The following is a 13790-nucleotide window of genomic DNA, read 5'->3' as shown; positions in this document are numbered from 1 at the left end:
CAGATTCCGGGATTTAGATGTTTCAGTAAGAACAGAGAAGATGGTAAAAGAGGGGGATGTGGCATTGTTAATCAAGGAGAGTATTACAGCGACAGAAAGGACGTTTGAGGACTCGTCTACTGAGGTAGTCTGGGCCGAGGTTAGAAACAGGAGAGGTGAGGTTACCCTGTTGGGAGTCTTTTATAGACCTCCGAATAGTTCCAGAGATGTAGAGGAAAGGATAGCGAAGATGATTCTCGACAGGGCGAGAGTAACAGGGTAGTTGTTATGGGGGACTTTAACTTTCCAAATATCGACTGGAAATACTATAGTTCGAGTACTTTAGATGGGTCAGTTTTTGTCCAGTGTGTGCAGGAGGGTTTTCTGACACAGTATGTGGACAGGTCAACCAGGGGTGATGCCACATTGGATTTGGTACTGGAAAATGAACCCGGCCAGGTGTTAGATTTAGTTGTAGGTGAGCACTTTGGTGATAGTGATCACAATTCGGTTAGGTTTACCTTAGCGATGGGCAGGGACAGGTAGATACCGCAGGGCAAGAATTATAGCTGGGGGAAAGGAAATTATGATGCGATTAGGCAAGATTTAGGATGCGTAGGATGGGGAAGGAAACTGCAGGGGATGGGAACAATCGAAATGCGGAGCTTATTCAAGGAGCAGCTACTGTGTGTCCTTGATAAGTATGTACCTGTGAGGCAGGGAGGAAGTTGTCGAGCGAGGGAGCCGTGGTTTACTAAAGAAGTTGAAGCGCTTGTCAAGAGGAAGAAGAAGGCTTATGTTAGGATGAGACGTGAAGGCTCAGTTAGGGCGCTTGAGAGCTACAAGCTAGCCAGGAAGGATCTAAAGGGAGAGCTAAGAAGAGCAAGGAGAGGACACGAGAAGTCATTGGCGGATAGGATCAGGGAAAACCCTAAGGCTTTCTATCGGTATATCAGGAATAAAAGAATGACTAGAGTTAGATTAGGGCCAATCAAGGATAGGAGTGGGAAGTTGTGTGTGGAATCAGAGGAGATAGGGGAAGTGTTAAATGAATATTTTGCGTCAGTATTTACAGTAGAGAAAGAAAATGTTGTTGAGAATACTGAGATTCAGGCTACTAGGCTAGATGGGATTGAGGTTCACAAGGAGGAGGTGTTAGCAATTTTGGAAAGTGTGAAAATAGATAAGTCCCCTGGGCCAGATGGGATTTATCCTAGGATTCTCTGGGAAGCTAGGGAGGAGATTGCAGAGCCTTTGTCCTTGATCTTTATGTCGTCATTGTCGACAGGAATAGTGCCGGAAGACTGGAGGATAGCAAATGTTGTCCCCTTGTTCAAGAAGGGGAGTAGAGACAGCCCTGGTAATTATAGACCTGTGAGACTTACTTCGGTTGTGGGTAAAATGTTGGAAAAGGTTATAAGAGACAGGATTTATAATCATCTTGAAAAGAATAAGTTCATTAGAGATAGTCAGCACGGTTTTGTGACGGGTAGGTCGTGCCTCACAAACCTTATTGAGGTTTTCAAGAAGGTGACCCAAACAGGTGGATGAGGGTAAAGCAGTGGATGTGGTGTATATGGATTTCAGTAAGGCGTTTGATAAGGTTCCCCACGGTAGGCTATTGCAGAAAATACGGAAGTATGGGGTTGAAGGTGATTTAGAGCTTTGGATCAGAAATTGGCTAGCTGAAAGAAGACAGAGGGTGGTGGTTGATGGCAAATGTTCATCCTGGAGTTTAGTTACTAGTGGTGTACCGCAAGGATCTGTTTTGGGGCCACTGCTGTTTGTCATTTTTATAAATGACCTGGAAGAGGGTGTAGAAGGGTGGGTTAGTAAATTTGCAGATGACACTAAGGTCGGTGGAGTTGTGGATCGTGCCGAAGGATGTTGTAGGGTACAGAGGGACATAGATAGGCTGCAGAGCTGGGTTGAGAGATGGCAAATGGAGTTTAATGCGGAAAAGTGTGAGGTGATTCACTTTGGAAGGAGTAACAGGAATGCAGAGTACTGGGCTAATGGGAAGATTCTTGGTAGTGTAGATGAACAGAGAGATCTTGGTGTCCAGGTGCATAAATCCCTGAAGGTTGCTACCCAGGTTAATAGGGCTGTTAAGAAGGCATGTGGTGTGTTAGCTTTTATTAGTAGGGGGATCGAGTTTCGGAGCCACGAGGTCATGCTGCAGCTGTACAAAACTCTGGTGAGACCGCACCTGGAGTATTGCGTGCAGTTCTGGTCACCGCATTATAGGAAGGATGTGGAAGCTATGGAAAGGGTGCAGAGGAGATTTACTAGGATGTTGCCTGGTATGGAGGGAAGGTCTTACGAGGAAAGGCTGAGGGACTTGAGGTTGTTTTCGTTGGAGAGAAGGAGGAGGAGAGGTGACTTAATAGAGACATATAAGATAATCAGAGGGTTCGATAGGGTGGATAGTGAGCGTCTTTTTCCTCGGATGGTGATGGCAAACACGAGGGGACATAGCTTCAAGTTGAGGGGTGATAGATATAGGACAGATGTGAGAGGTAGTTTCTTTACTCAGAGAGTAGTAGGGGCGTGGAACGCCCTGCCTGCAGCAGTAGTAGATTCGCCAACTTTAAGGGCATTTAAGTGGACATTGGATAGACATATGGATGAAAATGGAATAGTGTAGGTCAGATGGTTTCACAGGTCGGCGCAACATCGAGGGCCGAAGGGCCTGTACTGCGCTGTAATGTTCTAATTCTTATTCTTTGTTCTGTCCCTCTGTTCCTCCACGCTACCAAGAATCCTGTCTTTAAGCCTGTATTCCGCATTCAAATTCGACCTTCCAAAATGAATCACTTCACACTTTTCCGGGTTGAACTCCATCTGCCACTTCTCAGCCCAGCTCTGCATCATGTCAATGTCCCGTTGCAACCTACAACAGCCTTCCACACTATCCACAACTCCAGCAACCTTCGTATCATCGGCAAACTTGCTAACCCAGCCTTCCACTTCCTCATCCAAGTCATTTATAAAAATCACAAAGAGCAGAGGTCCCAGAACAGATCCTTGTGGAACACCACTGGTCACCGAGCTCCATGCTGAATACTTTCCATCTACTACCACCCTCTGACTTCTATGGGCCAGCCAATTTTGTATCCAGACAGCCAACTTTCCCTGAATCCCATGCCTCCTTACTTTCTGAATGAGCCTACCATGGGGAACCTTATCAAACGCCTTGCTAAAATCCATATACACCAATTCCACTGCTCTTACTTCATCAATGTGTTTTGTCACATCTTCAAAGAATTCAATAAGGCTTGTGAGGCATGACCTGCCCCTTACAAAGCCATGTTGACTGTCTCTAATCAAACCATGCTTTTCCAAATAATCATAAATCCTGTCTCTCAGAATCCTCTCCAATAATTTGCCCACTACCGATGTAAGACTGACTGGTCTATAATTCCCAGGGTTATCCCTATTCCCTTTCTTGAACAAGGGAACATTTGCCACCCTCCAATCATCCGGCACTACTCCAGTGGATAGTGAAGACGCAAAGATCATCGCCAAAGGCGCAGCAATCTCTTCCCTCGCTTCCCGTAATATCCTTGGGTATATCCTGTCTGGCCCCGGGGACTTATCTGTCCTCATATCATTGAAAATTTCCAGCACATCCTCCCTCTTAACCTCAACCTGTTCGAGCATATCAGCCTGTTTCATGCTGTCCTCACAAACGACCAGGTCCCTCTTACTAGTTAATACTGAAGCAAAGTATTCATTTAGGACCTCCCCTACCTCCTCCGACTCCAGGCACAAGTTCCCTCCACTATCCCTGATCGGCCCTACCCTCACTCTGGCCATCCTCTTGTTCCTCACATAAGTGTAGAACGCCTTGGGATTTTCCTTAATCCTACCCGCCAAGACTTTTTCATGTCCCCTTCTAGCTCTCCTAAGTCCATTCTTCAGTTCCTTCCTCGCTACCTTGTAACCCTCTAGAGCCCTGTCTGATCCTTGCTTCCTCAACCTTAAGTAAGCTTCCTTCTTCCTCTTGACTAGCTGTTCCACATCTCTTGTCATCCAAGGTTCCTTCACCCTATCATCCCTTCCCTGCCTCATCGGGACAAACCTATCCACAGATATTCTACAGATATGTAAAAAGAAAACGTTTGGCTAAAACAAATGTGGGTCCATTACAGGCAGAGTCAGGAGAATTTATGATGGGGAATAGAGAAATGGCAGAGAAGCTAATGTCACAAATGTCACACCATTATTTAAGAAGGGAGGGAGAGAGAAAACAGGGAATTACAGATCTGTTAGCCTTACATCAGTCGTTGGGAAAATGCTGGAATCTATTCTAAAAATGTGATAAATGGAGAATTGGATAATAATGTGATTGGGCATAGTCAACATGAATTTATGAATGGGAAATCATGTTTGATGAACCTGTTGGAGTTTTTTGAGGATGTTACTAACAGAATTGATAAAGGGGAGTTGGTGGACGTGGTATACTTGGATTTTCAGAAGGTTTTTGATAAAGTCCCCCACAGGAGGTTGTTTAACAAAATTAAAGCACATAAGATAGAAGGTAATGTACTGGCATGGATTAAGAATTGGTTAACAGGCAGAAAGTAGAGAGTAGGAATAAATGTGTCATTCTCACCTTGGCAGGCTGTGACTATTGGGTACCGCAGGGATCAATGCTTGGGCCCCAGTTGTTCACAATATATATCAATGATTTGGATGTGGGGACCAAATGTAATATTTCCAAGTTCGCGGATAACACAGAACTAGATGGGAATGTGTGTTGTGAGGAAGATGCAAAGTGGCTTCAAGGGGACTTGGACAGACTTAGTGAGTGGGCAAGAACGTGGCAGATGGAATATAATGTGGAAAAATGTGAGATAATCCCCTTTGCTAGGAGGAATAGATGTGCAGAGTATTTCTTAAATGGTAAGAGATTAGAATGTGTAGTTGTACAAAGGGACCTGGGTGTCCTCGTCAAAATGTCACTGAAAACTAACATGCAGGTGCAGCAAGTAGTTAAGAAGGCTAATGATATGTTAGCCTTTATTGCAAGAGGATTTGAGTACAGGAGTAGAGAAGTCTTCAATTGTATCGAACCTTGGTTAGACTGCACCTGGAGTACTTTGTGCAGTTTTGGTCCCCTTACCTTAGAAAGAACAAAGAAAATTACAGCACAGGAACAGGCCCTTCGGCCCTCCAAGCCTGCACCGATCCAGATCCTCTATCTAAACATAGAACAGTACAGCACAGTACAGGCCCTTCGGCCCACGATGTTGTACCGAACCATTAACCTACTCTAAGATCAAGCTAACGACCTACCCTTCATTCTACTATCATCCATGTACCATGTCGCCTATTTTCTAAGGGTCTGTATCTCTTTGCTTCCTGCCCGTTCATGTATCTGTCTAGATACATCTTAAAAGACGCTATCGTGCCCGCGTCTACCACCTCCGCTGGCAACGCGTTCCAGGCACCCACCACCCTCTGCGTAAAGAACTTTCCACGCATATCCCCCCTAAACTTTTCCCCTCTCACTTTGAACTCGTGACCCCTAGTAATTGAATCCCCCACTCTGGGAAAAAGCTTCTTGCTATCCACCCTGTCTATACCTCTCATGATTTTGTACACCTCAATCAGGTCCCCCCTCAACCTCCGTCTTTCTAATGAAAATAATCCTAATCTACTCAACCTCTCTTCATAGCTGGCGCCCTCCATACCAGGCAACATCCTGGTGAACCTCCTCTGCACCCTCTCCAAAGCATCTACATCCTTTTGGTAATGTGGCGACCAGAACTGCACGCAGTATTCCAAATGTGGCCGAACCAAAGTCTTATACAACTGTAACATGACCTGCCAACCCTTGTACTCAATACCCCGTCCGATGAAGGAAAGCATGCCGTATGCCTTCTTGACCACTCAATTGACCTGCGTTGCCACCTTCAGGGAACAATGGACCTGAACAAACAAATCTCTCTGTACATCAATTTTCCCCAGGACTTTTCCATTTACTGTATAGTTCACTCTTGAATTGGATCTTCCAAAATGCATCACCTCGCATTTGCCCTGATTGAACTCCATCTGCCATTTCTCTGCCCAAATCGCCAATCTATCTATATTCTGCTGTATTCTCTGACAGTCCCCTTCACTATCTGCTACTCCACCAATCTTAGTGTCGTCTGCAAACTTGCTTATCAGTCCACCTATACTTTCCTCCAAATCATTTATGTATATCACAAACAACAGTGGTCCCAGCACGGATCCCTGTGGAACACCACTGGTCACACGTCTCCATTTTGAGAAACTCCCTTCCACTGCTACTCTCTGTTTCCTGTTGCCCAGCCAATTCTTTATCCATCTAGCTAGTACACCCTGGACCCCATGCGACTTCACTTTCTCCATCAGCCTACCATGGGGAACCTTATCAAATGCCTTACTGAAGTCCATGTATATGACATCTACAGCCCTTCCCTCATCAATCAACTTTGTCACTTCCTCAAATAATTCTATTAAGTTGGTAAGACATGACCTTCCCTGCACAAAACCATGTTGCCTATCACTGATAAGCCCATTTTCTTCCAAATGGGAATAGATCCTATCCCTCAGTATCTTCTCCAGCAGCTTCCCTACCACTGATGTCAGGCTCACCAGTCTATGATTACCTGGATTATCCCTGCTACCCTTCTTAAACAAGGGGACAACATTAGCAATTCTCCAGTCCTCCGGGACCTCACCTGTGTTTAAGGATGCTGCAAAGATATCTGTTAAGGCCCCAGCTGTTTCCTCTCTCGCTTCCCTCAGTAACCTGGGATAGATCCCATCCGGACCTGGGGACTTGTCCACCTTAATGCCTTTTAGAATACCCAACACTTCCTCCCTCCTCATGCCGACTTGACCTAGAGTAATCAAACATCTGTCCCTAACCTCAACATCCGTCATGTCCCTCTCCTCGGTGAATACCGATGCAAAGTATCGTTTAGAATCTCACCCATTTTCTCTGACTCCACGCATAACTTTCCTCCTTTGTCCTTGAGTGGGCCAATCCTTTCTCTAGTTACCCTCTTGCTCCTTATATATGAATAAAAGGCTTTGGGATTTTCCTTAACCCTGTTTGCTAAAGATATTTCATGACCCCTTTTAGCCCTCTTAATTCCTTGTTTCAGATTGGTCCTACATTCCCGATATTCTTTCAAAGCTTCGTCTTTCTTCAGCCTCCTAGACCTTATGCATGCTTCCTTTTTCCTCTTAGCTAGTCTCACAATTTCACCTGTCATCCATGGTTCCCTAATCTTGCCATTTCTATCCCTCATTTTCACAGGAACATGTCTCTCCTGCACGCTAATCAACCTCTCTTTAAAAGCCTCCCACATATCAAATGTGGATTTACCTTCAAACAGCTGCTCCCAATCTACATTCCCCAGCTCCTGCCGAATTTTGGTATAGTTGGCCTTCCCCCAATTTAGCACTCCTCCTTTAGGACCACTCTCGTCTTTGTCCATGAGTATTCTAAAACTTACGGAATTGTGATCACTATTCCCAAAGTAGTCCCCGACTGAAACTTCAACCACCTGGCCGGGCTCATTCCCCAACACCAGGTCCAGTATGGCCCCTTCCCGAGTTGGACTATTTACATACTGCTCTAGAAAACCCTCCTGGATGCTCCTTACACATTCTGCTCCATCTAGACCTCTAACACTAAGTGAATCCCAGTCAATGTTGGGAAAATTAAAATCTCCTATCACCACCACCCTGTTGCTCCTACATCTTTCCATAATCTGTTTACATATTTGTACCTCTATCTCACGCTCGCTGTTGGGAGGCCTGTCGTACAGCCCCAAGATTGTTACCGCACCCTTCCTTTTTCTGAGTTCTGCCCATATTGCCTCACTGCTCGAGTCCTCCATAGTGCCCTCCTTCAGCACAGCTGTGATATCCTCTTTGACCAGTAATGCAACTCCTCCACCCCTTTTACCTCCCTCTCTATCCCGCCTGAAGCATCGATATCCTGGGATATTTAGTTGCCAATCATGCCCTTCCCTCAACCAAGTCTCCGTAATAGCAATAACATCATACTCCCAGGTACTAATCCAAGCCCTAAGTTCATCTGCCTTACCTACTACACTTCTTGCATTAAAACAAATGCACCTCAGACCACCAGTCCCTTTGCGTTCATCATCTGCTCCCTGTCTACTCTTTCCCTTGGTCACGCTGACTTCATTATCTAGTTCCTTACAGGCTTTAGTTACTACCTCCTTACTGTCCACTGACCTCATTTGGTTCCCATCCCCCTGCCACATTAGAAAGGATATTATTGCCATAGAGGGAGTGCCACGAAGATTCACCACACTTGTTCCCAGGATGGTGGGACTGTCCTATGAAGAGAGATTGGGGAAACTGGGTCTGTATTCTCTAGAGTTTTGAAGGATGAGAGGTGATCTCATTGAAACCTACAAAATACTTAAAGGGATAGACAGGATAGATGGAGCTCAGATATTTCCCCTGGTTCGGGAGTCTAGAACCAGGGGAAACAATTTCAGAATTAGATTAGATTAGAAATACAGCACTGAAACAGGCCCTTCGGCCCACCGAGTCTGTGCCGAACATCAACCACCCATTTATACTAATCCTACACTAATCCCATATTCCTACCAAACATCCCCACCTGTCCCTATATTTCCCTACCACCTACCTATGCTAGTGACAATTTATAATGGCCAATTTACCTATCAACCTGCAAGTCTTTTGGCTTGTGGGAGGAAACCGGAGCACCCGGAGAAAACCCACGCAGACACAGGGAGAACTTGCAAACTCCACACAGGCAGTACCCAGAATCGAACCCGGGTCCCTGGAGCTGTGAGGCTGCGGTGCTAACCACTGCGCCACTGTGCCGCCCCACAGAGATGAGGAGAAATTTCTTTACTCAGAGGGTTGTGAATCTTTGGAATTCTGTACCACAGAGGGCTGTGGAAGCTCAGTCATTGAGTATGTTTAAAGCAGAGATTAACAGATTTCTAAATCCAATGACATAAGGGGATATGAAGATCGTGTGGGAAAAAGGCATTGCAGTGGATGATCAGCCATGATCACATTGAATGGTGGGGCAGGCTTGATGGGCTGAATGGCCTACTCCTGCTCCTATGTTCTGATTACACAATAGAGTGTTTGACGACTGTCCTCTTTTTCTAGGGCTTTATTATATGGTGGAATGCGTGAGTCATATTGCCAGGCTGAAATTCCATTGGAGGATACACCAGCAGAGGCATTTACAATGCTGCTGAAATATATCTACACTGGTCAGGTCACGCTCAGTAATGAGAAAGAGGAAATACTGTTGGACTTTCTCAGTCTTGCCCACAAATATGGATTCCCGGAGCTGGAGGATGCCACGTCTGAGTATCTGTGTACCATCCTGAACGTCAGTAATGTCTGCATGGTTTATGATGTCGCCAGTCTTTATTCGCTACACAAACTTTCAAACACCTGCTGTCTGTACATGGACAGGAATGCAAAGGCAGTTCTTAGCAGCGAAGGATTCCTGTCCCTCTCCAAGGTAAAATTGTATTTCAATACCGATTTAACTTTAAATTCTTGTTAATATAATCCTCCCCAGAGTCCCTCTGCTGTTTCAAATACTAATAACCAAAATTTCAAACACTCAGTAGAAAAGCTGAGGAATGTGTGTTTCAGAACCTGCCATTGAATTGCTTCCTTATTCATTTTGTCAGTGAAGCTGATTTAGCTCTTATCAAAGTCACAAATGACATCCTATATGACTGTGGTAAAGGATAAATGTTCCCTCCTTGTTTGCAGTCTTTGACCACACCATCCTCCTGCAACACTGTCGTCCAGCTGGGTGGGCCTCCCCACCTGCTTCCATTCTTTTCTATGGAGTCATGCCCAGAGAATCCCCATCAATTGCTTCTCTTCCTGTTCCCATACTACTACCTCTGGAATCCCCAAGGAGATGTATGCTTAACCCCCTCCTATTCTTCAACATGTTGCCCGTCAGCAACATCACCTAAATGATAACATTCAGGTACAGCAAGCAATTGGGAAGGTAAATAGTATGTGGGCCTTTATTGCAAGGGGGTTGGCGTACATGAGTAAGGAAGTCTTGCTGCAATGGTACTGGGCTTCGGTGAGACCACACCTGAAATGCTGTGTACAGTTTTGGTTTCCTGACCTAAGCAAGGATGGACTTGTCTGAGAGAGGATGCAGCAAAGCTTCACAAGACTGGTTCCTAGAATGAGAGGGTTGTCCTGTGAGGAGAGATTGAGTAGAATGGGCCTCTACTCTTTGGAATTTAGAAGAATGACAGGTGATCTCATTGAAACAAATCAAAGATTGACAAGATTGATGCTGAAATGCTATTTCCCCTGGCTGAAGAGTCTGGAACTGGGGGCCATTAATCTAAGAACAAGGTGTTAATCATTTCAGACTGAAACAAGAAATTTCTTCCCTCAGAGGAGTGTAAATCTTTGGAATTCTCTACCCAAGCAATGCTCAGTCGTTGAGTATATCAAGGCTGAGATAGACAGATGTTTGGATATGAGGATTGGACAGGAAAGTGGGAGGCAGTGGTGTAGTGGTAATGTCACTGAACTAGTAATCGAGAGGCAAAAACAAGAAATGCTGGAATCACTCAGCAGGTCTGGCAGCATCTGTGGAAAGAGAAGCAGAGTTAACGTTTCGGGTCAGTGACCCTTCTTCGGAACTGGGTTAACTCTGTAACCGCCTAGAATCATAGAGTTATACAGCACAGAAACAGGCCCTTCGGCCCATCGTGTCTGTGCCGGCCATCAAGCACCTAACTATTCTAATCTCATTTTCCAGCACTTGGCCCGTGGCCTTGTATGCTATAGCCTTTCAAGTGCTCATCTAAATACTTCTTAAATGCTGTGAGGGTTCCTGCCTCTACCACCTCTTCAGGCAGTGTGTTCCAGATTCCAACCACACTCTGGGTGAAAAAAATTTTCCTCAAATTCCCTCTGAATCTCCTTCCCCATTACCTTAAATCTATGCCCCTGGGTTTTGACCCCTCCGCTAAGGGGAAAAGTTTCTTCCTATCTAACCGATCAATGCCCCTCATAATTTTGTATACCTCAATCATGTCCCCCCTCAGCCTTCTCTGTTCTAAGGAAAACAACCCTAGCCTTTTCAGTCTGTCTTCATAGCTGAAATGCTCCAGCCCAGGCAACATCCTGGTGAATCTCCTCTGCACCCTCTCCAGTGTAATCACATCCTTCCTATAGTGTGGTGCCCAGAACTGTACACAGTACTCCAGCTGTGGCCTAACTAGTGTCTTATACAGCTCCATCATAACCTCCCTGCTCTTATATTCTATGCCTCGGCTAATAAAGGCAAGTATCCCATATGCCTTCCTAACCACCTTATCTACCTGTGCTGCTGCCTTCAGTGATCTATGGACAAGTACACCAAGGTCCCTCTGACCCTTTGTACATCCTAGGGTCCTACCATCCATTGTATATTCCCTTGCCTTGTTAGTCCTCCCAAAATGCATCACCGCACACTTCTCAGGATTAAATTCCATTTGCCACTGCTCCACCCATCTTACCAGCCCATCTATATTGTCCTGTAATCTAAGGCTTTCCTCTAGGAAGGTTTATATGTTTAACAAATGTTTCTATGCTGTACGACTGAGATGAGGGCCATTCAGTCCACTGAGTCCATGCTGGCTCTCTGTGGAGCAATCCAGTCAGTCCCATTCACCGGCTCTATCCCTGTAGCCCTCCATGATTATTTCCATCAAGTTCCACCCGATTTCATTTTGAAGTCAGTGATCGTCTCTGCTTCCAGCACCCTAAAAAGCAGTGAGTTCCAGGTCATTACCACACACTGGGTAAAAAAGTTCTTCCTCATAATCGCCCTGCATCTCTTATCCAAAACCTTCAATCTGCCACCCCCAGTCCTTGTGATATTTGTTAATTAGAATTAGAACATTACAGCGCAGTACAGGCCCTTCAGCCCTCGATGTTGCGCTGACCTGTGAAACCATCTGACCTACACTATTCCATTTTCATCCATATGTCTATCCAATGACCACTTAAATGCCCTTAAAGTTGGCGAGTCTACCACTGTTGCAGGCAGGGCGTTCCACGCCCTTACTACTCTCTGTGTAAAGAAACTACCTCTGACATCTGTCCTATATCTATCACCCCTCAACTTAAAGCTATGTCCCCTCGTGTTTTCCTTGTCTAACTTATTAAAGCCTGTCATAATCTTGTACACTTGTATTAAGTCTTCCCTCAATCTCCTTTGTTCTCAGGAGAACAAACCCCAGCTTTTCCATCCTAACCTTGTAACTAAAATCCCCCATCCCTGGAACCATTCTGGTAAATCTCCTCTGCATCCTCTCAAAGACGCTCACCTCCTTCCTGAAGTGTGGTGACCAGAACTGGACACAATACTCTAGTTGGGGCCTAACCAGAGCTTTATAAAGATTCAGGATAACCTCCCGGCTTTTGTACTCAATGCCTCTATTTATGAAGCCCAAGATCCCACATGCTTTACTAACCACTCTCTCAATACAAGGGAAATTAGAGATTGCATTAGATCCAAGGAAGAGGCATACAAATTCGCCAGAAAAAAACAACAGACCTGAGGATTGGGAGCAGTTTAGAATTCAGCAAAGGAGGACCAAGGGATTGAACAAAGAACAGTACAGCACAGGAACAGGCCATTCAGCCCTCCAAGCCTGCGCAGATCTTGATGCCTGCCGAAACTAAAACCTTCTGCACTTCCGGGGACCGTATCCCTCTATTCCCATCCTATTCATGTATTTGTCAAGATGCCTCTTAAACATCGCTATCGTATCTGCTTCCACCACCTCCCCCGGCAGCAAGTTCCAGGCACTCACCACCCTCTGTGTAAAAAACTTGCCTTGCACATCCCCTCTAAACTTTGCCCCTCTCACCTTAAACCTATGTCCCCTCGTAACTGACTCTTCCACCCTGGGAAAAACCTTCTGACTATCCACTCTGTCCATGCCGCTCATAACTTTGTAAACCTCTATCATGTCGCCCCTCCACCTCCGTCGTTCCAGTGAAAACAATCCGAGTTTATCCAACTTCTCCTCATAGCAAATACCCACCAGACCAGGCAACATCTGGTAAACCTCCTCTGTACCCTCTCCAAAGCCTCCACGTCCTTCTGGTAGTGTGGCGACCAGAATTGCACGCAATATTCTAAGTGTGGACTAACTAAGGTTCTGCACAGCTGCAGCATGACTTGCCAATTTTTATACTCTATGCCCCGACCGATGAAGGCAAGCATGCCGTATGCCTTCTTGACTACCTTATCCACCTGCGTTGCCACTTTCAGTGACCTGTGGACCTGTACGCCCAGATCTCTGCCTGTCAATACTCCTAAGGGTTCTGCCATTTACTGTATACCTCCCACCTGCATTAGATCTTCCAAAATGCATTACCTCACATTAGTCCGGATTAAACTCCATCTGCCATTTCTCCGCCCAAGTCTCCAACCAATCTATATCCTGCTGTATCCTCTGACAATCCTCATCATTATCCGCAACTCCACCAACCTTTGTGTCGTCTGCAAACTTACTAATCAGACCAGCTACATTTTCCTCCAAATCATTTATATATACTACAAACAGCAAAGGTCCCAGCACTGATCCCTGCGGAACACCACTAGTCATATCCCTCCATTCAGAAAAGCACCCTTCCACTGTTACCCTCTGTCTTCTGTGACTGAGCCAGTTCTGTATCCATCTTGCCAGCTCACCTCTGATCCCGTGTGACTTCACCTTTTGTCCCAGTCTGCCATGAGGGACCTTGTCAAATGCTTTACT

At 45.5% G+C, this 13790-nt stretch overlaps 1 protein-coding gene across 2 annotated transcripts in view; it reads left to right on the top strand.

Moving 5' to 3' along the window:
- btbd9 (BTB (POZ) domain containing 9) overlaps positions 1-13790 on the top strand; it is a 227644-nt gene that overhangs the window by 30564 nt on the left and 183290 nt on the right. For both annotated transcript variants that reach the window (XM_068026775.1, XM_068026776.1), the window contains exon 2: positions 9145-9508. In XM_068026775.1, the coding sequence (XP_067882876.1) occupies positions 9145-9508 (364 nt within the window). The remainder of the gene's footprint in view (positions 1-9144; positions 9509-13790) is intronic.

The sequence above is a fragment of the Heterodontus francisci genome, unplaced genomic scaffold (assembly GCF_036365525.1).
Source record: "Heterodontus francisci isolate sHetFra1 unplaced genomic scaffold, sHetFra1.hap1 HAP1_SCAFFOLD_352, whole genome shotgun sequence".
Classification (NCBI taxonomy): domain Eukaryota; kingdom Metazoa; phylum Chordata; class Chondrichthyes; order Heterodontiformes; family Heterodontidae; genus Heterodontus; species Heterodontus francisci.
This window is presented reverse-complemented; position numbering and strand designations above follow the sequence as displayed.